Source organism: Fukomys damarensis, unplaced genomic scaffold (genome assembly GCF_012274545.1).
Source record: "Fukomys damarensis isolate Sample0158 unplaced genomic scaffold, DMR_v1.0_HiC HiC_scaffold_32, whole genome shotgun sequence".
In the NCBI taxonomy this organism is placed as follows: Eukaryota; Metazoa; Chordata; class Mammalia; order Rodentia; family Bathyergidae; genus Fukomys; species Fukomys damarensis.
The window spans coordinates 43,641,386-43,668,639 of NW_022900944.1; the positions used below are offsets into that span (position 1 = coordinate 43,641,386).

Consider the following 27,254-nt stretch of genomic DNA (forward strand, 5'->3'; position numbering starts at 1 on the left):
CCATGGCTTCTGGGAACAGCGGCCATCCCTGCTCCTGCTCAGCAGCCACCCGATAGAATAAATGAGATTGTTTTGTTTTTTGAGACAGGGCCTCACTGTGTAGTTCAGGATGGCCTTGAGCTCATTACCTAGCCCAGGCCAGTCTCCAATTCCTGGTGATCCTCTTGCCTCAGCCTCACAGGCGTGGGCCAGCACACCTGGCTGGAATACGTGAGATTAACTGAGTACTTACTGTATGCTTCCCTAGGTAGTCTCGTTCAGCCTTTACCCGGACACACAAGGGGCCTGTCAAATCATCCTTGTCTTACAGAGGGGGAAACTGAGGCACAGAGATCCGGCTGATGACCCCAGGTCACACGGGGTTGGGGTGGGAATGTTTTTTAGGAGGTTTTAGGTCTAAGTTGGCTTTGCAGGGTCCCCTCTCACACCCACATTGGCTGGGCCTCACCAGGCGACGTGGGTGCTAATAAAGAAAACATTTTCCAGGTGCAGGCTGGGCTCAGTGGCTGAACAGGGCCTCTGAACAGGGATGACAGGGATGATGGACCTGTGAGGCCAGGCCCCAGTGGGGCTGACTTCATTAGTGCAGAGTAAACAACCAAGGGCCCCAGGGACAGCTCCTTCCTGCTCCTCCCACCCCCGAGGGTCCCCAAGAGACGTGCAGGGAGTAACGTCCATGCAGGCTGACGCGCACTAATAAGCCTAGGTGTCCAGGGTTCAGGTCCCCCCCTGCCCCTTTCTGGGTCTGGCAGGGGTGGGCTGAGTCAGTGCCATCTCTCGGGGTTGAGCATTTTTCTGAAGTAGAGTCTGACTCAGTCTGACCGTTTTGGTCCCTTCACCTATACTTGCATAAGTTGTGGGAAACTTTTCAAAACAAGGGCAAGGCTTCCCTCATGCATCCCAGTGCCTGGTGCATCCTGAGCACTTGAGTGTATTATCTCATCTCTGCAGCACCCCACAGGGAGGGGCCGCCTCTTCTGTGAGCCCTGGGACTGTCTGAGAAAGACCCCTTTTTCTTCCTCAACGAAAGAAAACCTGGAGGCTTTGGCCTCCATCTGAGAGCTGAGGTAGCAAGCTGGCCAGTGAGTTGAGAGGGATTCCTTTCTCTTCCAGAGGAAAGACACTGCCACCCACCGTTCCACCTCAGCCCAAGGAACATCTTAGCCTGGTGTTTCCTAGGGTGTTTTTTTTTTTTCCTGTGACATCAGTAGGTTTGCTAGCAAAAGTAAAAACAACAGCAATAAAGTGGACAGGAAAATAAGTTCTCTGGGGTCACAACAGCAGGCTTCCCGGCTGCAGGACTTCTCAGTGCATTACCGTGCGCTGTCGCCTCCGTTAGAGCAGTGATGGAGAGGTTCCCGGGCCTCGCATCCTCCTCTGCGCGTCTCGGCTCCCTTCTCTGTCCCTTCAGCCCTCAGTTATGAAATCACCGTGAGTTTTTCCGTGTGGAGCCCTCACAGAAGACGCACAAACATCCTCCCTGTCCCTCTCTCCGGGGACTGTGACCTGGAAGCAGCTGGCACCAGCTGCAGGAAGGGCCTCTGACGCCCTGGGGTCACCAGCTTCCTCCTGCCGGCCTCGAGGTGCCCCCAACCCCCGGTGTGCCTTCCTCTCCTCTCCCTCTGCCTCCCCTCCCCTCCTCGCCACCCCGTGGGAATGCACAGTCAGCTCTGGGGAAACAGCTTCCTTCTCCTAAATGTTTTTCTCCTTCGTAAAATCTTGAGTTCAGACCAGGAATTGCAGGTGACCCTGGGATGAGCACCCTGATTGCATTGTGCCTATTTCTGATGATTCATTGATTGATCCAAGCCCTGGGAATTGAAGCCAGGGCTTTCATCCTGGACCACAGCCCTTTTCTTATTCTTGCTAAGTCGCTGAGTTGCCCAGGCTGGGCTTGCAGTTGCCACCCTACTGCCTCAGCCTCCTGGAGTGCTGGGGTTAGAGGTGTCCATCACCATCACGCCCAGCCAGAGTCCTGCTCTCTTAATGAACCAGAACTCCAGTCCTCTTTCCTGTGCCCCCAGCAGCCCTCCAAAGCCATCCGTTTCTTGTGGTAGGAGCCTGGCAGGAGACCGGCAGGCAGGACAGCTCCAGGCCATCTCACTAGGGGAGTGAGACTTGGAGAGGCCATGTGGGGATGAAGGGACTTGGCCCAGGCTCTATGCCACCACCCTGGGTCGCCTGACTGAGGTTTTACCCACTGGGGCTCTGGGCACAGATTTTATTGGCATAAAAAGTTCTGCTGCTAAAAAGAAAGAGAGGTAGTGGGATTCGCCCAGGCTGGGTGTTTGCAGACACTCTTGTGGCCTTTGTGTGTGGCCTCTGTCACATGGCTGCCGTCTCGAGGTTCACCTGTGCTCGGGCACCAGTCCTCCCTATGGCAGCCGGCCTGGGTCTGCTCTCCATTCTGTCCCAGCCTCTCAGCTCTTGGGGGTTCCGCCTCTCGGCTCCTGTGAATGACCTGCCTCGAGCATTCTTGTGCAAATATTTGAGTCCGGTTTTCGGTCCTTTGGGTGTGCACACGCAGGCAGGAGTGGTTGGGCTCCATATCTTAGGAACAGTGCCACGTTTAACCCTCCCAGAGGGGAAACTGAGGTGCAGGGTGATGAAACCACCACCTGCCTCTTCTCAGAGGACTCAGAGCTGGTGTGGAGCCTGGGGACCTGGCCCGAGCCTCCCCCCGGGCGGGGACCTTTCCTGTACGTCAGGACCCCTGTGTGCTTGGCCTCCACCTGGGACCCTCCCTGGAACGTGTGCACCGCCCAGCCTGTTCCTCTCAGGCCTGCAGTCAGAGCCTGACTGGGTCAAGGGACACTTTGAAGAGCCACTTATCAGATGGGGTGGGGTGGGTCTGCCCCGCAGTCGGCCGAGAGTGGCCTTTAGCTGCACCCCAGGCTTCCAGCTGCAGGGCCTCGCTTTGAGTCCCTGCGCACCTCGTTGCCAGTAAACAGAGGAAGCCCTGCCGTTCCAAGGCTGCGCGCGGGCAAGCACGCTAGGCCCAGCCCAGTGCAGCCCAGCCGTCCCCGGGGAGAAGCTTCCTCAGAGTGGCGGCTGGAAGGTGCTGAGGGCCTGGAACTCACTCCCAGAAGGGCCGGGGCGCCCGTGCCGGGCGCTGTCCACGTGCGGGTGTGGCCTGGGTTCCCTAGACCAGGGCACTAGAGGCAGCAGAGCCAGAAGACTGGTGACCAGATGTGCTGTCCTCGGGCAGTTGTGCCCGATGCGCTGAGCTGGGGAAAGGGAAGAAAACCGGGAGAGAATGAGGGCGCCGTACACAGCAGCGGGGATAGGAACGCAGGCCCCGCAGCCGTCCCTGCCCGAGTCCTGCTGGGTAACATGCGGTGGAGGTGCTCCCGATGACATTTAGGAGTGAACGATGCGGCCTCCTGGCCCCTGGAAGGCCTGGAACGAAGGGGCTTTCTTACCTGAAATCGTTACAGTTCCTGAGGCCCTGGTGCTCTCGGTGAGCGCTGGTGAGCGCTGGCCGGTCCTACCCCGGGCCTTGGCCACCTGCGGTGAAAGACAGAATTGTTCCCAGGTTCCCGCTGGCCGTCTCCCCACTGAGGGTGGTGGCGGTGTCTGAGAGGCCCCCGCGGGACCCTGCAGGCCTCGGCCTCCAGGCCTTTCTTGTTCCTGGTGGAACAGCCGTCCAGGCTGCATGGGAATTCTTTGTCTGTCAGTGCCCGGTTCTGGTTTTTCGAAATAAACCGCTGACTGGAGAGGCTGTGGGAGCCCAGGGCCCGTGGGAGCAGATGAAGGACAGTCACTGCTGGTCTCTTTGTCCCTCCTTGCGTTGTCTCTGTGAGTGAGTCGAAGGGAAAGAACAGCGCTTTACCCTGGGCGCGGGGGTAGGATCAGGGGTCAAGAGGTAGGGTAAAGGGTCAAGGGTACAGCATTGAGAGTACTTTTTGTTTTGTTTTGTTTTGGAGACGGGATCTGGCTGAGTTGCTACATTGCCCAGGCGTGGCTCAGACTTTCAGTCCTGCCTCAGCCTCCCAGAGTGCTGGGGTTACAGCCATGTGCCACACGCCCGGCTGGGATAGGGTGCTGAGCACAGCAGGGAGGTTGAATGTGATCCTGGCTGACCTGTAGATGGCGGAGCAGGCCCCAAGGTGTCAGGGACCCCACCGGCAGAGACGGGGTTCAGCTGTGTTGCAAAGCCCCCCGACTAGGACGACGCCCCATGAAGGAAAGGAGCTCTGTCTGTTCTGTTGGAGCTGCGACCCCAGCACTCAGAGTACCCTGGCGGTACCTCCGTGTCACACAGGAAGCGCTCAGTAAATATTTGATGGTTGAATAAACTGTGAGCCCACAGCTCAGGAAACAGACTCTTAATCTGGCTTTCAGATTATTTATTTCAGCCGAGTGTGCGCACGGCAGTGCTTGTCCCCGCGACTGAATCACCCTTGCCCGTCAGAAGGGGCCCTGGGCTTCCTGCAGTGGCCGTGGGGCTGGCCGGGGCGTCGCGGGGCCACGGTGTGTGAGGGGCCTGGCAGTGTGGATACACTGCACACCCCATGAAGGGGACCAGGGTGTCTTAGAAACAGCTCCACTCCACGCTGACACCATCTGTCCCCCGGGAACTGGCCCTTCCGAGTGTCCCGAGCGGCCCCGGTTCCGCCTTCTTGAGTCGAGTCTCCTTGAGGCTTCTTGCTGCCTGTCCAGCGTCCTCCACTCACCGTGGTCCCGGCCACAGCTGTCTGCCTCTGTGGCCGGGCTCTGCCTGTGCTGCGCATTCTGTGCGCTTGGGGTTTACACTGGGAGCCCTCCCGTGTCTGGCCCTCGCCTGGGCACCACATCTCCGCGGTTCCTCCATGAATGACGTTTTGTGCGTCACTACGAGTCCATCCCACTTCGCATGGATGTCCACAGCCGGCCACAGAAGAGGGGGACCGTGCCCCATGATGTGGCACCGGCCGGCCGGTCCTCTGTCCTGGCCCTTGGAGGCTCCTGGTGTCTGCGTGCGGTGCGGGCGGGAGGACTCGCTGATCGTCCTCCCGTGCCCGTGTCTCCTGGCTGCAGCCTGGCTTCCGCTGTGCCCCACGGTGTTGCTCTCTGGGCAGGGCCCCTTGCCCCTCTGGGGTGCGTCGCGCTGGCATCTGCCTGTGCTGCTGTCTTTCCCCAGAAGGGCTTGGGATGTTCCAAGGTGTAAAGGCTTCCTTTGTGGATTTGAGAACTGAGTCACCCAGGCTGAGAGATGGCCCTTGGGGACTGTGGATGAGGGCAGTGATCGAGGTAGCAGCCTTTGTGCAGCACTGTTTTGATAGTATAAAATTCAGAAATGCTGCTTATAAACAAGGTGAAAAATGACACCTTGGCTGTGCTCCCAAGAAAAAACGGACAGAAGCGCAGCGTGTTTCTGCCTTCACCGGAGGCGTGGCCCATGGTTACTGTGACCGTAGCAGCCTGGCCAGGAGGGTGGTGGCAGAGACAGGGACTGTGAGCTGGCTGTGTGGTGAGCAGGGTCCCTCTGCAATGCCTTGCCTCCCTGGATTCTTGTGCATGGGGGACCCGGGACCCTGAGGGCTCCGCCTGTCTTTACTACTCCCCAGCTCCGCCAAGATTGCAGACACTGCAGCCTGATGCTCAGGATCTGTAATTTGGATCCAACAGTTCTGGTTTATTTCCCTCATCCTTTCTCTCTGCCTGATAAACTCCTGTGTATCCTTCCCAACCCCATTCAAGCATCAGATATGCCGAAGGCATCTTGGAAGGCTGCATGCGGGGCTGCCTGGGCGGATACACACGGCATCTTCCTGATCTAGCCGCATCCTGCTGCCCCACACAGCAGTGCAGTCCCTATGGGAGGAGATTCCAGACCAGGTTTTCTCTTGTTCAGTTGCTTGGCTGTGAGTGAGGAGGCATCTGTGAGGGTAAAGGAGACAAGGAGGAAGGAGACTCAAAGAGGAGAGCTCACCGGATTCAAATCCAGGCGTTCCAGAATCCTAGGTACTCATTTAAAGCCTGTTGAGATCCCCGAGCCATCTCCCCAAGTTTGAAAAGTGCCAGGAACGGGCTTCGTAGGGTCACATCTGTGTGGCCGGTTGGGTTTTGTCCCCCACTACTGTGTATCCCATTTGACAGAGTAACACCAGCTGTGCGGTATTGGTTTGTGCTGCGCACAGTGGGGCTGAGGGGCTTTTGCATGGGACTCACCTGGATGGTCAGACCCTCCAGCCCTTGCTGTGTCATCCCTGTAGCAGCTGTTAAAGACCTTTGCTGTCACCTCCACTTGTTACGTGTTGTTCGGTAGAATTTGAATGGTTGGGGGCTCCTTACTGAGACCCTGTCTTGCAGGGAGAACTGGGGGTGTAGCTCAGCAGCGCAGTACTTAGTGTGTGCAAGGCACCCACAGCACTGCAAAAAGAAAAGAAGGAGAAAGTCCTTTGTCTCCCAAGTCACACAGGTCACAACTGTCAAAGGAGCCCCCGGAAGACACTGGCCTCCTTCCCATCTCACCAGGGACAAAGCCAAAGCCCCCAGAGGGGACGAAGCTGTGGGACGTCGCCCCGTCAGTGGCTGTGGGGCCAGGCTGGAGCCAGGCAGTGGGAGTCCATGTTCCAGAACTTTCTGCCTGCCTGCTCCCCGAGTGACTGGCCCAGTCTCTGCTTCTCCTGGCCTTCGGGGCACGGGCTGTCCCCGTCATGTGGAGAGAGCGCCTCTGTAACATTACCAGCGGCGCCCACCTTTCCTAGGACACTGTGTGGCTTGTTCCCTTTCCGTTCTTCGTTCTGGGGGTGCTGGGGGGGAACCCAGGGCCTCACCCACCCCAGCGCACCTGGCGCTCCCTGTGCACACTCCTTTCCTTTGTCACACTCGCCTTTCTCATACCCCGTGTGCTGTACGGTTTCCTTTTCCTGGGGTCCCCCGCTCCCAGGGGAGCTCCGTGTGGCCGGGCAGGGCTGGCTGAGTGGATCTTGCACACCCTGTCCTCCAGGGCCCAGCAGCCGGCTCTGTTCCCACTCCCATTTCTCAGACAAGGGAGGACACGGAGGTCACAAGCTCTGCTGTCTGTAGCCGGGGCCCAGCCTGTGAGGGTAGAGCTGAGGTACAAAGGGCTTTCTGAGCCCCAGGCCTGCGTCCCTCACGTCCCGGGGTGGGGAGGTAACTGCCACACCGTCTAGACCTCCCTGATGGTCACGGCATTTGCTGCTTCTCAGCACACTTCTGTCCACAGCCGCTGCATCGCATGCAGATAACGGCACGGTGTGTGGACACTGTGGCAGGGGCCTCACGGAGGGGAGCAGCTGGTTGGCCCTGGGGGTGCTGCGCCTCTCTGGGCTTCAGTTTCCTCCTCCTTTGGGGACAAAACATTCTTTGTGTTCTTTTCTCCTTCCCTCTTCCTTCCCCATGCGTACTCTTCTGGTATTAGGCCGTGCTGCTAGAAGGCACTGTCCCTGTCCCCAGCCTTTTCTGACCCACCAGGTCAAGGAGAAGAGGGGCATAGCCCACCTGCCCAAGACTCATGGCTTCACTGCTTGTCTTTGTTCTGTGTCGCAAAACAGGGTCCGGTGAGTTGCCCAGGCCGCCCTCTAGTTCATCTTCCTCTTGCCTCAGCCTCCTGAGTGGCCGGGATTTTACAGGCATGTGACACTGTGCCTGGCTTCAGGGCTCACTTCTGAGTTGTGTCCAGCAGCCTCCCTCTCACAGAATGGGTGCCGGTGTCCCTGGGAGAAGGGACCCATGTCGCCTGGCAGCTGGGCCATTCGGTTGAAGGGACTTTCCTCTAAATTTGTTCTCTGGGAATTTCTGCGGAACTTGTCTCTGCTTCTACAGAATTTGGGGTTAGCGCTGAGGCCAGTCCTTAGAAATCCTTAGAAGGGAAATATCTAGAGACCAAGGGCCTCAGCGAGACGGAGTCTGCTGGATGCCACAAATAGCAGGTTCCACCAGTCACCCCTGCACCCACTCAGACATCGCTTGTGCTCTGAGCTGAAGGCACCCTAGAAAGAAGGCAAGGAGAACACATTCCACTTAGGTTTCCCCATTCACGCATTCATGCACATACTTGTACTTCCTCTCCAATGGTTTAGGTCAAACCCAGCCCGCCACTTGACTTTGTCAGTAAAGTTTTATTGGAACACAACCACTGCCATTTGTGTGTTGTATGTGGCTGCTTTCACTCTCCAGTGGTTCTGTGGGGCTGTTAGGACAGGGGCCACGTGCCCCACGAGGCCAGCAGAATTCACGCACAGTGGCAGAAATGTTTTCCAGCTTCTGGTTTAGAGTCCTAGCAGGTTCCGAGCCTGGCTTCATTAATAACTCGCAGAAGGGCTTAGAGAAAGTTGGTTCTCTTCCGCAGGCCTGGGTTTCTTAGCTATGCAGCGGGACCTTAGTGGTGCCCATCTCCTAGGTCATTCTTCGGGGTCCGCAGGAAGTCATCCTCTGCAGGTTACTCTGGACACAAGCTCCGGTGGTGGTTGAGTGCAGGCTGTCCTCAGTGACTCGTGATACGTGCATAGCTGGTGCCAATGCAGAAAGAGTTCAATGTCAAGACTTCCCTGGGCTAGGAGAACCCAGAGCAGGGTTCCCTGTTTCCACACTGTGGTCAGCCATGTCCTCGCCCCAGCTGAGTGACACCATCAGCTAGTGTGCGTTTTTGAAGTGCGTGCTCTAAAAACCTGCAGCCTGAGCAGGCACCCCCATTGCCTGGAACCTCTCAGTGGTGCAGGCCTGTGTGACCCCGGTGTGTGACTTTGAAGGTCAGAGGACAGGAGCATAGAAACGCAGCTGCTGTTTACAACCTGCAGCTGTGAGCTCTAGCGCGGGAGGAGCAGCCCTGCCCTCCTTGTGGCTCGTGGGAGTGTGGTACAGGTCTGCAGGGCCGGGAGGAAGGTCATCGCCTGCCCCCTCTCTCTGGGTCTCTGGGTCCCATCCGCCAGGCCTGGGTCCATCCCTGCTCGGGGCTCCTCATCCTCCCGGAGGCTGCGTCCCAGCAGCCGCACTGCTTTCATAAACACCCCTGGAATTCCCCGAATGTGTGTGCTGCCAGGGCTTAAGGATGGGCGTCTGAGCCCAAGACCCAGGAGTCCCCCAAAGCTGTACAAGGATGTGAAGAGCAGCCCATACCTGCAGGTGGACGGCAGGGTGCCCTGAAGGGAAGAGCAAGGGGCAGACACACAGGCTGCACCCTTGGGACGCTGTGGGGATCCAGAGGTGGCTGTGCAAACTCAGATCTGCTGGGGCAGTTCAGGGACACCCGAGGCCGAGCTGCACGTCTGGGAGGGGTCACAGCCTCATCCTGGGGTGGTGGCGTTGCACCGCAGGTCCTGAGGGCCTGCGTGTGTAAGCATGTCTCTCAGCCCGCGTAGGAGCTGTGCACTTTTGCACCAACACGTTTTTTTCGTGAAGGAGCAGAGAGAGAGAGAGAGAGACAGGGAACTGGGGCCATGAGAAAGTTGGTAGCAGAGTGCTGCCCTTTGGCCTCGGCCCTGCCTGGTTTTCCGTGGAGCCCAGCGCGGCTTGTGCTGCCGGGGTGCTCCTCCCTGCTCCGGAGGGGCCCCTGATGGATGGAGGAACTTGGCAAGCCCAGTTTCCTCCTCCAGGAGCCGCGAACATGCCCCCTCCAGAGAAGCAGCTCCTGTCAGCCGGCGCTGAGAGCCCGAACCCCTGCCTGACCCTGCGTGACACCCTGGCTGAACAGCACCGCAGTAACTGTTAGCAAGCCCTGGGGATTCCTGCGTGCGCTGCCTGCGGCGTGGCCCTGCTTAATGGCAGTCCGCAAACACCCTGGATGGGCTTGGTGTTGCATCGCCTTAGCTGGGGTGTCATTCACATGCCGCGAGGTTCCCGTCCTGAAGTGTGTAGTTCGGTTGTCTTTGCTGCACTCCTGAGGTTGTGCAGCCATCACACTCACTCCAGCGAACCTGACAGCCCATCCCCATTTCCTGCCCCACAGCCGCTCACCTCCCATCTGTCTCTGGAGTGGCCTGTTCTGGGTGCTTCGCGTGAGCAGCGTCGGGCAGTCTGTGGTCGTTTGTATCTGGCCTCCCGAGCTCAGCATTGCAGCTTTACGTTGCAGTGGGGTCAGTGTGTCGTTTGCCATTCCTTTTGATGGCTGGCTAATATTCCATTCTGTGAATAGACCGTGTTTTGTTTATCTAGGCATTTGTTTGTTTGCACATTTAGATTCTTCAGAGTAACGCTGCCGTGAAAATTTGCAAGTCTCTGTGTGACTGCACATTTATAGTTCTCTTCGCTATGACCTGGGGGCAGAGCAGCTGGGTGAGCCTTAGCTCTTATGGACTGCTGGCCTGACTCCACCTTCCCAGTAGTTCGGTTGCTCCAGCCCCGTTCCAGCGCCTGTTACTGTTGTACTGTTTCCATGTATTGATTTTATGAGCCTGCCTTTCACATGGGGGGAAATCAAGGCACAGAGGGATGAAGGCACCCAGCCAACAAGTGGTAGAACCTGGATTCTGCGCTGGAGTCTAAGATTTTTTATAAAAACCCCAGTCTCCTTTTATGGAAGCCGCACACAGTGCTTGTCCCAGGGTGACCAGGAACGCGGGCACTGCCTGCCCTGCTCTGCCAGCGTGGTGCTGACCGTCTGCCCTCCCTGCACAGCCAGGCCACTGCATCCACGTGGGTGCTGGGACCCTCAGGCAGAGCGGTGACTGCTCACCGCTTGTTGTCATCCTGTTCTGCCTGCCGGCCGAGGACACTGCGGCTTCCGATCTGTCCTGTGGCGGGCATGGGGTGGTTTCTGGCTGCGGCTGCACAGCATTCCAGACACCTGTGCCTTCGTGCACAGCCCTCGGGGGCATAGGGCAGGTGTCTGCGCCCCGGGGCACTGCCAGGCTTCCAGGACCCCTTGCCCGGCCCTGTGTGGGCTGCAGCAGTCAGCTCCCACGGCACCCAGGAGCATCGTGGCCGCGCTGTAGGGCCTGCGTGGCAGCATGGCAGCCTCACACCCTGGTTGTGACTCACTGGCCCGCAACAGACACCAGGCTCAGGGTCCCAGGCCTCCATTCTCTCCCCGGCTCTCCCGGGTCGCTGTGCGCTGTGATAGAGTTAAACAGCCCGAGGCCTCCATGTGAGGCAGGGAGATACAGGTCCTGAGGAGACGGAAGGGTCATGCAGACGCAGGGCCTCCGGCCTGGGGCCCTGGCCCCGAGCCATCAGAGGTGCCTGGTGGCAAGGAGAGAAACCGCTTTGTCTTGAAGACCCACTGTCTCCATGCGTCGTCTGTCTCCTCTTGCTAGCTGCGTGATTACAGGGTCGTGACTGACTCTGTCACCGTGTTGTCCCCAGCAGAAGAATCAGGTTGCACACAAGAGGCCTCTGCTTGCTGAATGACTCGGTGGCTTCAGCCCCGAGTTGACCACTCGTGTCCCAGGAGTGTCCTGGAAGATCAGGAATAAATGTTACCTTTTCATTCTGAATCTCAGCTCTGTCATCTGTGGGACTCAGAGCTCGGTGTGAAGGTGAAGTGAATCTGCTAATGAAGGCCTTTTAAAATGGACTCATCTCTGGGAGGCTGAGGCAGGAGTATTTCAAGCTCAAGCCTAGCCTGGGCAGTTTATTGAGACCCTGTCTCAAAATTTAAAAATTAAGAAGGGCTGGGAATGTAGCTCAGTATAAAGGCCCTGGGCTTAATCACCAGTATAGAAAACATCCTGCGCCATATCAGATAAACATAGGGTATTCCCTAAAACACAGCCGACCAATAGGATAGCTCCTTGCCACAGATGTCTGTTTAAACCGATACGAGTGAAAATTATATCAAGTGTACGGTGCAGTTCCTCACTTCCCTCCACCACATTTGAGGTGCCTGGCAGCCCCAGGGGCACTGTGCCTTGGGCTGTGTAGATGTGGGACTTCTCTGTCACCACAGGAAGTAATAGTGGGCAGCAAGAATCCAGTCTTCCTATGTTACAAAGAGCTTCCGTCACTGAGAGGAGATCAAAGGAGACAAAGGGTGGACACGTTTTTGTCACCAGAGCTTTCCTCACTGCGAGCCCATTAACTTTGACTTCACACTCAGCTCTGACAAGCATGGCTGGTCGTGTGGTTTCATGGGTTCCAACAGGAGTGTGGCCCTGGGCCCCAGGAAAAGGCTAAAGCCTCAATTGGGTTTATGGGTACTGGGAGGGGCATAAGAGGCCCAGAGGAGACTTGTCCTGGGCTTGGGGTCCCTACGGTTGCTGTGCTGATGCATGAAGTGCTTGGCTGAAAGCTCCTCACAGCTGCTGGTCACATACAGGCCACCCGGGCACCTGGCCTTTACATGGTGGCCTTGGCAGGCAGGTGTCCCCTTTGTATGCAGAAAGACACGTTCACCTGCTTCCCAGTGCGTACCAGGTGGAAACCCCAGGTGCCCTGCAGGGTTGGAGAGCAAGTGTGGTTCAGCTGGGGACACTGATTCCCGACACGGCTGGTCACCCCTGAAAATGCTCTGAGGCCCACGTGCCGGATGATGGTCCAGGGTAGGTGGATCCGTAGACAGGGCGGGGCACAGGGAGGGACTAACAGGTGTGGGAGTTCCCTTGGGGTGGCAGAAGGACTTTCAGCAGCCTAGTGGGGGGCATAGCTGCACAGCTTCCCGAGGGAGTGCACGGCACATTTGTGCGTGGTGAACTGGTGATGTGGTGTGAGTTTTGTCTCAGCTTCAGCAAGGACCAAAGCTCCCTCCCCCGTCCCAAACCCTGCCATGGGGCACCGCCAAGTGGCGCCAGGGGGAACCCGCCATGCAGCGTGGGTCTCCCTGTGCGGTGACTCACACTGCTGCCACACGCGAAAGGACGCTCGTCCCTGCTCTGGACAACCCAGCCAGCTGCCGGGGCCACTCGCCCCTGTGACAGCCCTGCTGTTTGCAAACCAGCCCAGGCCAGGAAGGATTTTTCGAGCCTCCTCAGCCCCAACCTCCAAAGAGCTCACCCAGGGAATTTCCAGATGGGCTGCCCCTTCTGGGGTCCCGGAGCCCCCCACCCACTACCCCAGCTAGGACATGCGCCTGAGTCAGCCCCGGCTGGGGGATGGGGTGGGTGTCGGCACCATGATTCATACTCGGCTGCAGAGATCCCCATGGAAACAGCAGGCAGGCCTGGGCGAGAGGGAGCCGCTCCCCGGGAAGACTGGGTGGGGGAGGAGGAAGCTGGGCCTGGCTCAGATGAGCGAGCGTAGGGGCTGGGGTACTCTGCTGGGAGGGGCGGGCGGGTCCCCCATCCCTGCCCTCTGACAGGGCGGGGAGTCCCAGGAGGTGGTCTACTTTGGCTGTCAGTTCAGAAGGCCTTTGAGCGGGCCGGGGATTTAATTTAGCTCAGTGGTTCCGTTGCCTGCCTCACAAGCACAAGAACCTGAGTTTGATCCCTGGTGCCCCAAACAAAGAAGGTCCTTGAGGTACCAGGGGACCCTCTCAGGGCCCCTGCAGCCCTTCCCTTCTCCACCTCGGCCCAAGTTGAAGGCCACCTGGATGTCTCGTCCTGGGAGCAGAGGCAGGCAACCTCTGTGGCCTGGCAAGCGCCAGGGTCCGTCCCCCAACCTACCCAGAGCAGAAGGGTGAAAGTGCCACTCCCTTGTCCCCCCACAAGTCAGGACCCCAGCGGGAGGGCACTGGAGCCTTCACACCCTGCACAGGGCGCCCAGTTCGGGTGCCCAGCGTTCCCCGCAAAGCCGCCTGGATCGAGCGTGGCCTCAGGCAGGACCCATTCAAGCTGACGGCCAAGGACGCCGGCCCCTCGGTCCTGGCCAGGGCTGCCAGTTCCCTGTAATATCTCTGTAATGAGGGCAATTTGGCAATAGTGTAAAATATGCTCTTACCCCTTGTCCCAGTAATTCCATTTCTGGGAATGCAGCCTAAGGAAATAATCCTAAATATAGGGTAGGAAAACATGTGTCGCAAGGATGTTCGCTGCGGAGTTGTTTATAGTAGCATGCGACTAAACACGGCGGGCTGGGGGCAGAAAACTTCACAGCCACTGAGGCGCCGGCTCTGGAGACCCCAGGGCCGAGGGAGGGGTGGGGTGTCTGTCAGTGCCGTGTGAAGGAGGCGTCACAGTCACGCCCCGGGAGATCTTTCCCGCCCTTTCCCTGTACCTGTTCGCGGTTCGTAGGGGTCACGCTCCTGGTGGGGATTGGGGTCACGGACAGAATGCGTCTGAGTTCTTTCGTGTCCCCGCTGTCCCCTCCCTCCAGCTCCTGGTCCCCTTCCCTTCTGCAAAATTTCTGCCTCCCCGTTTCCTACCCTCTTATTTCGCTCCTTGTCTCACGCTGCGTCGTAGGATTCGGGCTCTGTCTCAGAGACAGGAAGCTTCGGTGCCAAGGTGCCTGTGCGTGACCTGGAGACAGTTTTTTCCTGAACGATTTAATATTCTATTCATCGCCTTCCAAATTATCATGCGGATCCACGCATTGCCTTTTTTAGTCAGGCTGCAGTTGTAATTTCCATGCAGTCGGAGCCCCGTTTTGCGTGTGGAGCTGGGAGTACTGACAGCGTGTGCGGTTGGTGCCGCCACTACAGGGCCAGCCCGTGGAGCCGCACTGTCTGCTGTCACCTTTGGAGAAACTCGTGACCTGCTCGTCCGTCTCCTAAAAACACCTCTCAGAGCTGGGTTTCTCGTCCCTCAGAGAGGGAATCTGAGTGTTCTCTTAATCTCATTCAGCCTCCTGTCACCTTGTTCAGATCACCAGGGAGTTACAGCTCTCTGTGACTGTGCCTCTGTTGTGTGAAATACCAGGGACACCAGGCTGCAGCCACAGCCAGAGCCCAGCCGCTCTGGGGATGGGGTGTCTGCTTCAGCCCCTTTCCTTGCCCCAAAAGAGTGGCATCGTAGGGGCCCTGGCATCGGGGGTGTTCTTGCTTTGGTTTGGTTTTGTACTAGGGGTTGAACCCAGGGCCTTTGCACTGAGCTGTATCCCCAGCCCTTTTTTATTTTGTATTTTGAGACAGGGTCTCATTGAGTTGCTCAGTCTGGACTTGAACTTGCAATCCTCCTGCCTCAGCCTAACAGAGGAATTGCAGGCAGGCACCACGTTGGACTTCTCTTAATTAACATTTGTCTTTAGAACAGTCTTAGAGGACAGTGACACAGGTAAGACAGGGTCCTGCCTGCGCCTGCTCGGCCCCTGGACAGTCAGCACCATGAGCTGTACTCAGTGGCCCTGCTAACCTGCATCTTTCTACACAATTCTGCACTGGCTTCCCTCGCTGAGTTTCACACACACCACGTCCTCTTTCTGTCCCGATTCCAAATGACCTTTCTGTCCCAGTCCGGCCTGGGCAGGCTCCGGGTGAGCTTGTGCTTCTGCAGCCTGGAGCGGGTGTTCTAGTCCGAACTCTTTACCAGGTCAGACTTGGCCGACGGTGGAGACCCGAGACAGGGTTTGTGTTCATCTCCTTTGTGCTAGCTCGTCTTGTTGGGCCCCTCGGTGATTTCGAGTGCCTGGGAAACGCTTGGCAAGCCCGGCTCCTTGGCTGCTCCATGCTTCTGTTACATGAATTCTGGTCTTACTGCAAGGTACAGGCTCAGAGGGGCGTTCATTCTTCTGCCTCAGGTTCACACTCAGTGGCCCGGCAGGAGGTCTTGGGTCCTGAAAACTCTTGCTTCAGGCCAGATGCTCTTTCAAAGAAAAAAAAAAAATTATTTTGAGACAAAGTCTTGCTAAGTTGCCTAGGCTGGGCTCAAACTTGAAATCTTCCTGCCTCTTCCTTCCAGAGTGCTGGGATTACAGGTGTGCACCACCTCATCTGGCTGGAGAGGGTTTTTGTGTCCCTGGATCGTGGTGGCCCAGCAGTTTTCTGAATGCACAGGGGCTGTATCTCAGCCCCTCTCTGGTATTCATGGGACTCGTCCCAGAGAGAGGGGTGGCTGAGCGCAGGGCTTCCTGAGCACCTGAAGGAAGGATTTCAAATTTAGTTAAAAGTAGCACTCCAGGAGGCCGCTTCCGGGGCACTGTGGGCCGTGACTCTAGGTAATTCACACATGGACGCTTTACTTTAGTGAGGTGCTCGTGTGTTCGTTCATTTGTGACACAGGAAATGACAGTCACCCTGAGAGTCAGGCCCTCGGTGGCCTGTGGGACAGGAGCACAGGGTTCTCCCGGGATCCGGGGTGCAGGACGAGACACTGTGAGGCTGAGTCACCGTGTAGGGGCCCAGAACACAGCAGGCCTCGGACATGGGGCAGGAGGGACCCAGCACTGCCTGGCCTGGTGACTGCAGCTCTTGCTGAGGCCAGCAAAGGCAAGGGCAGCATGAACGTGCCAGCTCCTCCCACAGGACCTGCAGGACCCTCTCCCACCACCACCCTCCGCCCAGGGCACCCAGTGACGCTGTCCAATTGGCTGAAGCTCCTGCCGCACCCCCCCACCCCACAGTTCCCTCGCTTGGGTGCTTTGTTGCCTGTTTCCTCTCTTGCTCCCTGCCACTCCCGACACCCAGCCTGACCCCTGGAGTGTATTAGAAGCTCAGTAAATACCACTGGATGAGTGAATGAAGCTCAGTAGGTCAGTCGCTGGTGACCGATTGGCTCACATCAGGGAAGTTGAGGCAGTGTAAGCCATCAGCCCTGTCCACCATCCCGACACCTCAACGCTGGTGCACAGGTACTGAAGCGGAAAAGCCGGGGGTGGGGGGGTCCTGCATCACCAGAGTGAAACCAGCTCACCAGGCTGGGGACCTTAAATTGCATCTGCCAGTGCAGCTTGGCACAGTGAGTCCCAGAAGGGCGCACACAGGGCAGGTGCTACCTGGCCAGGGCTGGTGCTGGCTCCTTTGGGACAGGAGCAGGCTGGGGTCGAGCGCCAGCAGAGGGCAGTGTGGGGAGCATGGGTTTGGATTTCGTGCCCTGGCCATTGGGAGCCATGGAAGGTTGTGGGGAGGTGAGCCAGGCCATGGCATCTGGAACACAGCTGCTGCTGAGAGTCAGAAGTGTGTCTGGGGAGGCCAGCAGAGCTCCTGCTGCCTCCCAGGTGGGGCACAAGTGGGGCCTTTCTGATGAGGGAACTGCGGGGTTCTGGCCGTGTCCTCTGCAGGGCCCCACCGACCTCAGGGGCACTGATCCCCGGTCCTTGGCCTCAGCTTGTGCCCGGTCTGCCCCATGCTGCACCTTGAGAGCCCCATGCTGCCTCCCTGCCCTGCAGCTCCAGCCGGGGCCTCTGCCAGTGTTTCTGCACCAGTGCCCCAGGCTGTACCACCTGTCATGCGCCCCCCTAACCTGTGCACCTCTCTCCTCTCTCACCGCAGCCCACTGGGTACATGGAAAACTCGGTCTCCTACAGCGCCATCGAGGACGTGCAGCTGCTGTCCTGGGAGAATGCCCCGAAGTACTGTTTACAGCTCACGATCCCCGGGGGCACCGTGCTGCTGCAGGTAGGTGGATACGTGACTCAGCACCTTCTCCTTCTGCCCAAGAGGCAGCATCTCCGGGGAAAGGTTCACTCCCAGGGTGAGAAGGGCACAAACCAGCACAAACCCTGACGCACTCCTGTAATCCCAGCCCTCAGGAGGCTGAGGCAGGAGGATCACTGTGAGTTCGAGGCCAGCCTGGGCTACATAGGTGAGCCCTGTCTCAAAAAAACAAAACAAAACCAAGAAGGTACCACCCAGGGCTCCCTGGAGAAGAGGAGGGAATGTGCACATATTGAGCTCCTGCTTTATGCTTGCACTAGCTAGGTGCCTTTTATGTATCTCCGCAGCTCCTTAAATCTGAGAAGTGATTTCTGTGTTCTGCTGTGTGAAGGTGAAGTACATGAGCAACAGATGCTGTCCTTTGCTTTCCTTCAAATGAGGAAGGTTCTCACTTCCTGTTGATTTTGTCTTTGGGACTGATAAAAGTATGACCTCTTTCCTTGGAAAGAAAAAAAAATACACATTCTGTGTCTTAGTCAGGACTTTCAGTTAGAAGTGACCCAAATGTTATTCTAACTAGTGAGGCAAAAAGAATGTGATGTCATGGCTGTAACAGTATCTGGGAAGTCCGGGAGAGGATTTCAGGCGCAGCTGGATCCAGGGGTCACAATGTCACCACTCTTTGGCATCTCTGCATTTCCTGGCTTGCCTCTGGGAGTGGCTTCATCATGAGATAGAGTCTCTGCTTGTGGGGGGGAAAGGGGGGTTCTTAGCAGCCCTAAGCCCCATTCTTAGGCTTTTTGATCTATACAGAAGTGGGCGCTCCTTTTCCTTGAGCCTGTGCAGCTGAGCCCTTGACCGAAGGCTCCTGCAGGACAATCCTGCCAGGGAGCCCTAACCCCGGGGACCCCATATCGGAAACTCCCGGACACGGCCTTGGCCTTTTGTTAGGAGTTCTCTTGCTAACCCTGTCTCCAGGATGTGCAGCCTGCAGCCTCCTTTAGGGGTGGCCACGAGATCGGCCACGGCTCTGCAGCTGCGTCATCCCGGCTGCCTTTGAGGGGCGCCGCACTCGGTGGCCCAGGGTGGGAAATCCACTGGCCTTGTGTCTCCAGGGTCTTTGCCTTCATCCCTCTCACCCTGCCCTCTGTCCTTCCCCTCCTCCCAGGGAGCCCCTCCCTGCTCCTGAGCACCTCCCTTGCCCACTGGCATCTGCAGTGCTGACCCTGGCGTAGGTGGACAGTGGCCGCCCAATCCTGCACCCCGCTTCAAGCCTCTCCTCTCTCTGCTGGTCCTTGGGGAGGCTGAGTAAACAAACGAGCGACCAGAGCCCGTAGGAGCGATGACTCATTCAGCCCTGGTGCTGGAGCAGGCTCCCTAGGGATGCGGCATCTGAGCAGGGTGTAAAGGGATGAGTAGGAGTGTGGGGGGCATTATGCTCTGGGAAGAAAATGAATGTGGGGAGCAGAGAATTCACTGTGGCTGGGAGAGAGGGGGAGGCAGTATTCAAGGCCCAAGACCTGTCCAGGTCAGCCATGCCATCTTAGCTGAAGGAGGAAGCCTCAGACATATTCAGAGGGCAGTAGGGAGCCACAGACAGTTCTAAAGGGATGGAGGGGGCATCACATGAATCAGTGCAGTTGCAGGACAGAGGAAGTAGATATATGAGGGACAAGGGAGGCAGGAAGGAGAGGCCCTGAGTTCTCCTCTGGGTGCCATCCAGAGGGTCCCTTGCTTCTGAGAAGCAAGGCTGCTGTGTTGCCCAGCCCAGGGTAGAAGGGAAGGCTGTGAGTGCCGTGTTCCAGCCAGCATGACACGAGCTTTGGCCCTGTGGGCGGGCCCTAGAGCCTGAGGCAGGAGAGGGGAGAGCGGCCCCCAGATCAGAGACACAGCCCTGGTGCCTCGGTGGGTGAGCCCTGCCTGCTGCTGCATCTCCCTTGTGGCTAGGGAGGGACTCTGGGTTGGCTCCCGTCTGGTCCTCTCCCTCTGCCCGCCACCCTGGATCCGGTGCCATGGGGCTGCCTCAGTCTGCACACAGCTTGCGAGCCCTCTGGAGTCAGGCGTTTCGGTGGCACCTTCCCCGGGGTGGTGTCCTGGGGCGCCGGGCCACTCTCTCCAGGTCCTCGTGCTGTTGGCAGCAGACAGCGGGATGCTTGGCATGCTAGTGGCCCACGCCCTGGCATGGCCCTGGGCCCAGACCCTCCCGACACTCTCCCGCCTCTCCCTGCTGTCCTCCCCGTGTCCCGTCTCTCCTCCTCCCTCACCTCTTGCCCAGTCCTTCTCTCGCAGCCTCACTGCATCCCCCCCACCTGTCTATCTGTCCTCTCGTCTCCTCCTCTTCCTCCCTTGTGTCTCCCAGGGCCCTCTGTATCCATTTATTTTTCGGTACTGGGGATTGAACCCAGGGTCTGTACACCAAGCTATATTCTCAGCCCTTTTCCTTTTTTTTTTAAATTTTGAGGCAGGATCTCACTAAGTTTTCCGGCCTGGGCTCAAACTTCTGACCCCCGCCTCAGTCTCCCAGAGGGCCAGAATGACAGGCTTGCACCACCACGCCTGGCACCTCCTTTCCTTTGACAGAATTTGCATCGGTGCTTTACAAAGACCCCAAGGAACCAACTTGATGCCTCCAGGAGGGGCAAGCAAACATCTTGGCACATAATGACAATCTGCCGCTGGCCGCCAAGGTACATAGCCTTGCTGGCCCTAGGGGAGCATCTCGCCTTCAAGGGCTTCCTCCCCAAGGTCCTGAGCCCGAGTCCTGGCTCTTTCCAAAGCCCCAGGGCGGCCGGGCACTGTTTATCGCGTGCGCAGGCAGCACAGAGTGGGTCCCATACTTACTGGAAGCTGGAGGCAAAGACCTTTCCGGTCCACATGGCTGTGCTGTTTTCCCCCAGAAGCTGGCCGGGAAGGGTACTTGGGAAGGGTCATCTCAGTGTTCCCCAGCCTGTTTTTCTCACCTCTCCAGATAATGCAACAATGAGAGAGAACTTGGCAACTTACAGGGAGGAAATGAGGCAGAGCTTGCCTGGAACCAGGCCCTTTCCCGTAGGAACGATTTCCAGTGGGAGCAGCCACACTGGCCTGGGTTGGGGTGGGGGGCTCCTTCCTGTGTGCAGGTGGAATCTCCTCTCTGTGAGCCAGGACACCGCTGGGCCTGTCCCCTTGGCCTGGGAATGAGGGCAGCAGGGGCACTGCGCAGAAGTGCACCCTCTCCCCCGGCTGCATTACTTTCCCGGCGTTCAGAAGTCCACCTGGGGACTCGGTGTCACCTGGCAGCCTCTGTACTCTGAGGCTGGAGCTGTGGGAAGGTGCGAGTTCCAGCTCACCCTTGTGGCAAGCTCCCTGGCCCATGCACTGTGCTCGGGGTGGTGGGGGAGTTCTGGCCCACCTTGTGTATAGGGTGGGGCCTCAGGGGCGGGAACAGGTGCCAAGTCCTTTCCTTTGTCAGAGGGCAGTGCCAAGGAAATGGTGCTTCCGGATTCCCAGTCTAAGGCGTGGGGTCCAGAGGAGGCACAAGGCTACAGGCCCCCGAGGTGGGCAGCAGGGAGAGCAGGGTGGGAACAGACGAAGCTGCTCCAGCCCAGGCCTGCTGCACCCTGGCTGTGCAGCTAGCTGTGTGGCCCTAGGCCTCAGGAAGAACCTCTCTGGGCCTCACTTTATGTGTGAACTGGACCTATGATACTTGTCTCCTTGGCTATTGTGAGGGTCAGAGATACTCCATTAAAATATTTAACAATGGGGCCGGGGATTTAGCGCAGCGGTTCGGTGGCCTGCCTTGCAAGCGCAAGGACCCGAGTTCGATCCCCAGTACCAAAAAATAAATAAATAAAATATTTAGCACTGTGTCTGTTAAAGAATAGGTGTTAAAACACTATCCTGGTTATTTCTATAACCTTGGTCAACATAAGTTGGAGGGAGGAAGCTATCGGGCTTTAAGTTTTTTTGAAGTTCACCTGAAATTTTCTTCATTGAACTGAATGGGTAGAACGATGTTCCATCCACCCACCCATCCATGCATCTGTCCATGTGACCCTCCCCTGCCTTATCCATCCACGCATCACACATCCATCTGTCCATCCATGTGCCTGTCCCTGTAGCCAATCACATCTCTCCATCCAGGCATCCATCCATCCATCCATGTGCCTGTCCATGTAGCCAATCACATCTCTCCATCCAGGCATCCATCCACCCTCCCACCATCCATCCATCCATGTGCCTGTCCATGTAGCCAATCACATCTCTCCATCCAGGCATCCATCCACCCTCCCACCATCCATCCATCCATGTGCCAGTCCCTGTAGCCAATCACATCTCTCCATCTGAACATCCATCCATCCTCCCACCATCCATCCATCCATGTGCCTGTCCCTGTAGCCAATCACATCTCTCCATCCAGGCATCCACCCCTGCCATCCATCCATCCATGTTCCTGTCCCTGTAGCCAATCACATCTCTCCATCCAGGCATCCATCCATCCATGTGCCTGTCCATGTAGCCAATCACATCTCTCCATCCGGACATCCATCCATCCTCCCACCATCTATCCATACATGTGCCTGTCCCTGTAGCCAATCACATCTCTCCATCTGGACATCCACCCACCCCCGCACCATCCATCCATCCATGTTCCTGTCCCTGTAGCCAATCACATCTCTCCATCCAGGCATCTGTCCACCCTCCCGCCATCCATCCATCCATGCATGCACCCTTGCATCTGTGTGTGACCCAGCACACATCCTTCCGACCAGTTGATTCATGACTCAGCAGCCGATCAGCCTTTCATTTAACAGACATTTGTCTGAGTTTCCCCGGCACAGTGGTGCCTAAGTCAGACATGGTTCCCAGCCTCACGGAGCCCTCCGCCCTGAGAAAATTCACCAAACTGTTGCTAACAGGACAGTGTGTCATGTTTGGTGAGCATCATCACCTGACTAGGTTGGGAAAGGCGTCTTCATGACCGTCATTCTGGTTGACAGCACCTCAGGTGGGAGCTGAAGGGGTACGTGGGAGTTGGGCGGGCATTGGAGGGAGGGAAGGCAGTGTGCCTTCAGGCTGGGTGGGAGGCAGGCAGAAGGATGAGGTGGCCAGGACTCCCCGCAGTGATGAGCAGCCCCAGTGCTCGAGTTCTCGCTCCTTTGCCATTTGTGTCCCTCGTGGTCCCCTGGCTCAGTCAGCCACACCCGGAGAGCCACTTCCATGTCATTGGCACAGGAAGTCATGTGGGCTCGAGTGCCATAGGCACAGAAGGGAGCTGGAAGCAGGACTCAGATCCCACAGGGGAAGAACGGAGCAGAGGATGATTAGGTTGGAAGGTCCGGGCCCTTCCCCCACGATCACGGTGTACCCCGAAACTGCCCGTGGGGGGTGCGCACACATGCGGCACTACCGGAGGCCAGAAGCCGACTCAGGTGTGCCCGGAGCCCCAGTGTCTGTCTGGGGCGAGCGTGAGCATTTCCGAATCAGCAGGCCATGCATCAAGGAGCATTTTTACCCTGCCCTGTGATTTCTGGCGTAGAGGATAAGTGTGCCTGAGTTGAGGCTGGGAACTTGCTGCCGTGACCTTCCGCGGCTGAAGAGAGTGCCGTGGTTACACGCACAGGTTCAAGAGCCAGGCTGCCATGGGTTTGTAGGCGCCTCTGTGAGAGTTTGGGGTCTCGGCCGCTCCCTCTGTGAAATGAGCTCAGCGACAGAACTGCCTTGCTGCTGCTGGGGGGCGTCGATGAGAGGCAATACCCAACACCCACCGCTTAGAGGAGGAGAGGTTTATTCTGGCTCAGTCTGTAGAGGTTTCAGTCTAGTCGGCTGACTCCAAGGCAGGACGGCGTGGCAGAGGGGCCTGCTGGAGGACAGCTGCTCACGGCATGGCGGACAGGAAGTAGAGGAAGGAAAGAAGCCAGGAAGGCAGCTAAGCCTTCCCGGCCACATGCCCCGTGATCCACTGCTCCCTTCCGGGCCCTGCCTCCTGACAGCAGCTCAGCTGGAAGTCCTCCTAGTCTAAGCACCTCCCCGAAGCCCCGTCTATGAGTGCATGAGGCTCCTGGGGGACATCTTGATCTAAACCATAACTTGGGGCTCTTGAGAGAACTTGGGGTTCACAGGTCTTGGTAGAAGAGGCGCCCCAAAGAGCTCCCCAGCTCTCACCTCTGGGCTTCCAGCCAGCAGACTGGCCCTCCCGTGATCCCCAACAAGTCAGGGTGCAGCAGACACAGCCAGCAGGCGAAGGCCGTCATCCCCAGCCTCGCCGGCCCACAGTGGCAGCCGCATCTCAGAGCGTCCGCACTCACACTTCCGGTTAGGTTCTGCACTCGACACTGAGCGCACGCTGGGAAGCTCGCTCGGGTCACAGGGCAGACACTGTTGCCTGAGCAGGCAGGGGGCTTGCATGTGGTCTGTGGGTCCCCTGTGATGTTCCACTTGGTGACCAGACCTCTCCTGGTTCTTGTCATTGCAGGCTGCCAACAGCTACCTGCGAGACCAGTGGTTCCACTCCCTGCAGTGGAAGGTAAGTCTCAACTTCTTCCCAGACCCTGGTGGGTGGCAAAGCCAACCTGTCACCCAGAGGCCTCAGCTCCGTGGTGCCCTGATGTCAGGCCCCACCTCTGGCCGCATGGAAGCCCTTTCCCACCAGAGAGCCTCGCCCATCTCCAAAGTCCTGGCTTCCTCACGGCATCTGGTGCTCCAGGCTGACTTCCCGGCTCCAGCCCCACCTGGGCTGGTTTGGAGCCGCTGACTCCCAGAGGGAATCAGACATCTGTGGGCACTTTCGAGGCCTGGGCCAGCTGTCCTGAGCAGGATCGCCGAGTTCCACTGCATGGCCTCAGTGTGGACTCTGACATCGGTGTTGGTCATGGCCCTGCCCCCCCACCCCACTCTAATCCAGCAGTGTGGGACAAGCTGTGGCCTGTGTGGCCAGAGTGGCAGTGGCTATAACAGCTGTTACCTCTGTAGACAGAGAACCCGGGCGGCAGGTGGCCTGCTGGGAAGGCAGAGGGACACCTGGGGTTTCTCTCTGCCTCTGCAAGGGCTCTTGCCATAGCTGGGCACGGGACAGAACAAGCCCCAGAAGTCACTCCTGCCCCTCAGGGGATGACGCCTTCCCCTTTCTCCATCAGCCACAGGTCCTCTCTTTGTGCCCATGGTGTAGCTCGGTCTCCACAGGGAACGTGTCCCCAATGCCTGCTCTCCACGGCACAGGGACCAGGGCACCACACGGGCAGCGTGCATCAGACCTGCTGGGCCTGGGAGGTTAGATACCAGTGCAGTGGGGCACTGAAGGAGGCCACGGTCTGTCAGAGATGGTGCCTGTGGAACCTCACCCTCTGGGCTCCGGGATGTTTAAGCTCATTTTGCTTTTCTTGATCCCAGGACAAGGGGACCTTTAGCAATGGTCCATAGGGCTCTGCCTTCAACTGTGACTTCTGGGCACATCTAGAAGGCAGAACCTGTGAAAGCTGTGTCTTACACGGATGTGACAGAGGAGCAAGAAAGGGCTTGCAGGTGGCTTTGGCCAGAAAGATGATTTGAAAGTGCAAGCTTGAAATGTTGAGACCCTGAGGTCTGACGTGGGGTCCACACAGCTTATTAAGCACATCCGGAGCAGTGTTCATGGGAAGTACTTAGGGGTTTTGTGCTTGGTGACGGTGGTATTTGCTTTGTGATTGTTCAGTTTTATCAGCTAATTTTCTTTTTTTAAAAAAAGGATGCACTTCCAGGTGTGGTAGAGTACATCTGTAATCCTAGCACTCAGGTGACAGAGGCAGAAGGATCACAGTAATTTCCAGGCCAGATTGGGCTACACATTGAGTCCAAGGCCAGCCTGAACTACATAGTGAGACCGTCTCAAAAATAAAATGAAAGCATACAGCAGAACCAGGTCAGAGGTGTCAGAACAGGCACACACCTGGCAGAGAGCTGTCCCAGCTGTCCCTGTAGATGGTGAGCTCCGATCTTGTTAGGAGCAGACTGTGTGCGTGGTTTCCCGCCCCTTCCATAATTGCCCCTCCATAATTTAGGCATGCCACCACCAGGTGGCAGTAGGGCCCAGTGAGGGTCCCTAGTCCCTGCTGTGGCCCTTGGGTGCATGGTGGTGAGTTGAATGAGGCCCCGTCCTTCCTTTTCAGGTGGCAGGGAAGCCCTGAGTGGTTTGGAGGTATTGCCACCAACAGAACGGGCCGGGAGACCCAGATGCATGTTCTGGCTCTGTGGCGTAGTTAGGCTGGTCTGAGTGGATTCCCGCCAGTGCTCTTTTAATCCGGACACTGTTCCTGAGTGTCCCCAGTGTGTCAGACCTGGCTAGGTACTTTCTGGTTCATTGTCCTTCAGGGAAGGACCCAAGCTCAGAGAGGTGGAGTGACTTGCCCACAAATGCACAGCAGGTAGAACTGGACGCCAGTCCGCATCCCTGGGGCTGCCCCACCTCCTCCTTGGTTCAGCCCCTGCTCAGAAGCAACCCTCGCCTCTCCTGAGTCAGCCACTGTTCCCTCCATGTGTACAGCCAGCCCTTTTGGGTTTTCTTTTCCTTCCTTTTTCCCCCGCTTAATCTTTAATAGGAAAAACACCAGTAGAACATCAAATCAGAGACAACCAGTGCTCCCCGACTCCGCTTCTGCCCTTATACTCTGGACACCTTTGCCACTTGATGTCCCACGCCAGCTTGCTTTTGCATGCGTGGCAGTGACCCCAGACAGAGTATGACCTGATGTTCCTGTGCAGCGTGGCCCCTCATGACCGAGTCCCCTGTGCCTTGCTCAGGGCTGCAGGCTGGTAGCCTGGACCTGGTCTTTGGGGCTCACAGATTATCAGTTATGATGGCATGGAGAGCCCTGTGGAGCTCAGCCTGGCTCGGCACAGTCTTGCTGTTAATATTGGTCTCAAAGGGAAGGGAGCAGATGGGGAAATCTGTCTGTAAAGCCCCTTAGCAGGGCAGGAAGGAAATAAAAGGCTGATAGGCATCATGGGGTACTGACAGCAGGGTGTCTTGTGTAACAAGACAATATAAAGAAAATGCCCATGTGGTGTTTTGCCCATCTAGGCCCAATGCTCTGTGGTGTTTGTTTGTTTGTTTGTTTTCATTTGCTTTCTTTGATAGAGGGTCTCACTGTGTAGTTCAGGCTGCATTTGAACTCTTTGTGGCTCAGCTTGGGATCCTCCTGTCTCAGCCTCCTGAATGCTGGGATTACAGGTGTGCACCACCCCGCCCAGCTTCCAATGCTGTGTTCTGTGTTCTGATGTGTGAGGCTCAGGATGGAGAGAAGTCATCACCCGCCCCATCTGGGCGTACCTCCGAGCTTTCACACCTCCCCAAGCAGGTTCTGCTGCTGTGCACATCCGCAGAGGTGGCAGAGGGGGCAGAGTGTCTGTCCTTTGCCTGGGGTCCTTGCTGCCCCACCTGTCTTCTTGGCAGCTCTGCTCCCGCCTCCACCAGCACTGGCCAGGGAGCCCGAGGAGGCGTGAGGCCTCAAGGGCTTGGGTGAGGCGTGAGGCCTCAAGGGCTTGGGTGTCTGGGCCCCTGGGATCTCACGCGTGTAAACGCCGTGCTGGGCTCACGAGGCTCCCTTCTGATCTGAGCGCACCTCCTGCTCCTGCCTGGCCTGTGCACGCGAGGGGACAGGCCCCCCATGCACCAGGCCGAGTGCCTGTGCTGCTCAACGTGGACAGCCTCACGGGTCACCCCGGCCAGGCCTCTGCCCTCCTGTGACGGGGAGAGAATTGGAGGTGAGGCGGCTGCTGTCCTAGTGTTGGCTGTGGGGTCTCAGCTTCCCTCTCTGAAAACCAGGCTGGTAAGAGTAGCTTGATAACAGGGTTGCTGTGGTCATCCGAGACCCCGTAGGTTGTGAAGCGGGGAAAGGGGGCCCTTCGTGGCAGGAGCCAGTGCCACCCACACCCTCCCGGGTTCGCGGAGCCCTGTGTGCCCAGCGCTGTGCACAGCCGGGGGAGGACGGACATTGCGGGACAGGTCTGCGAG

The 27,254-nt window shown here is 57.7% G+C and overlaps 1 protein-coding gene across 1 annotated transcript in view; it reads left to right on the forward strand.

Moving 5' to 3' along the window:
* Cmip (c-Maf inducing protein) overlaps positions 1–27,254 on the forward strand; it is a 161,583-nt gene that overhangs the window by 80,620 nt on the left and 53,709 nt on the right. Inside the window, exons 2-3 of the mRNA XM_010609443.1 lie at positions 17,183–17,308; positions 23,742–23,792. Of these exons, the coding sequence (XP_010607745.1) occupies positions 17,183–17,308; positions 23,742–23,792 (177 nt within the window). The remainder of the gene's footprint in view (positions 1–17,182; positions 17,309–23,741; positions 23,793–27,254) is intronic.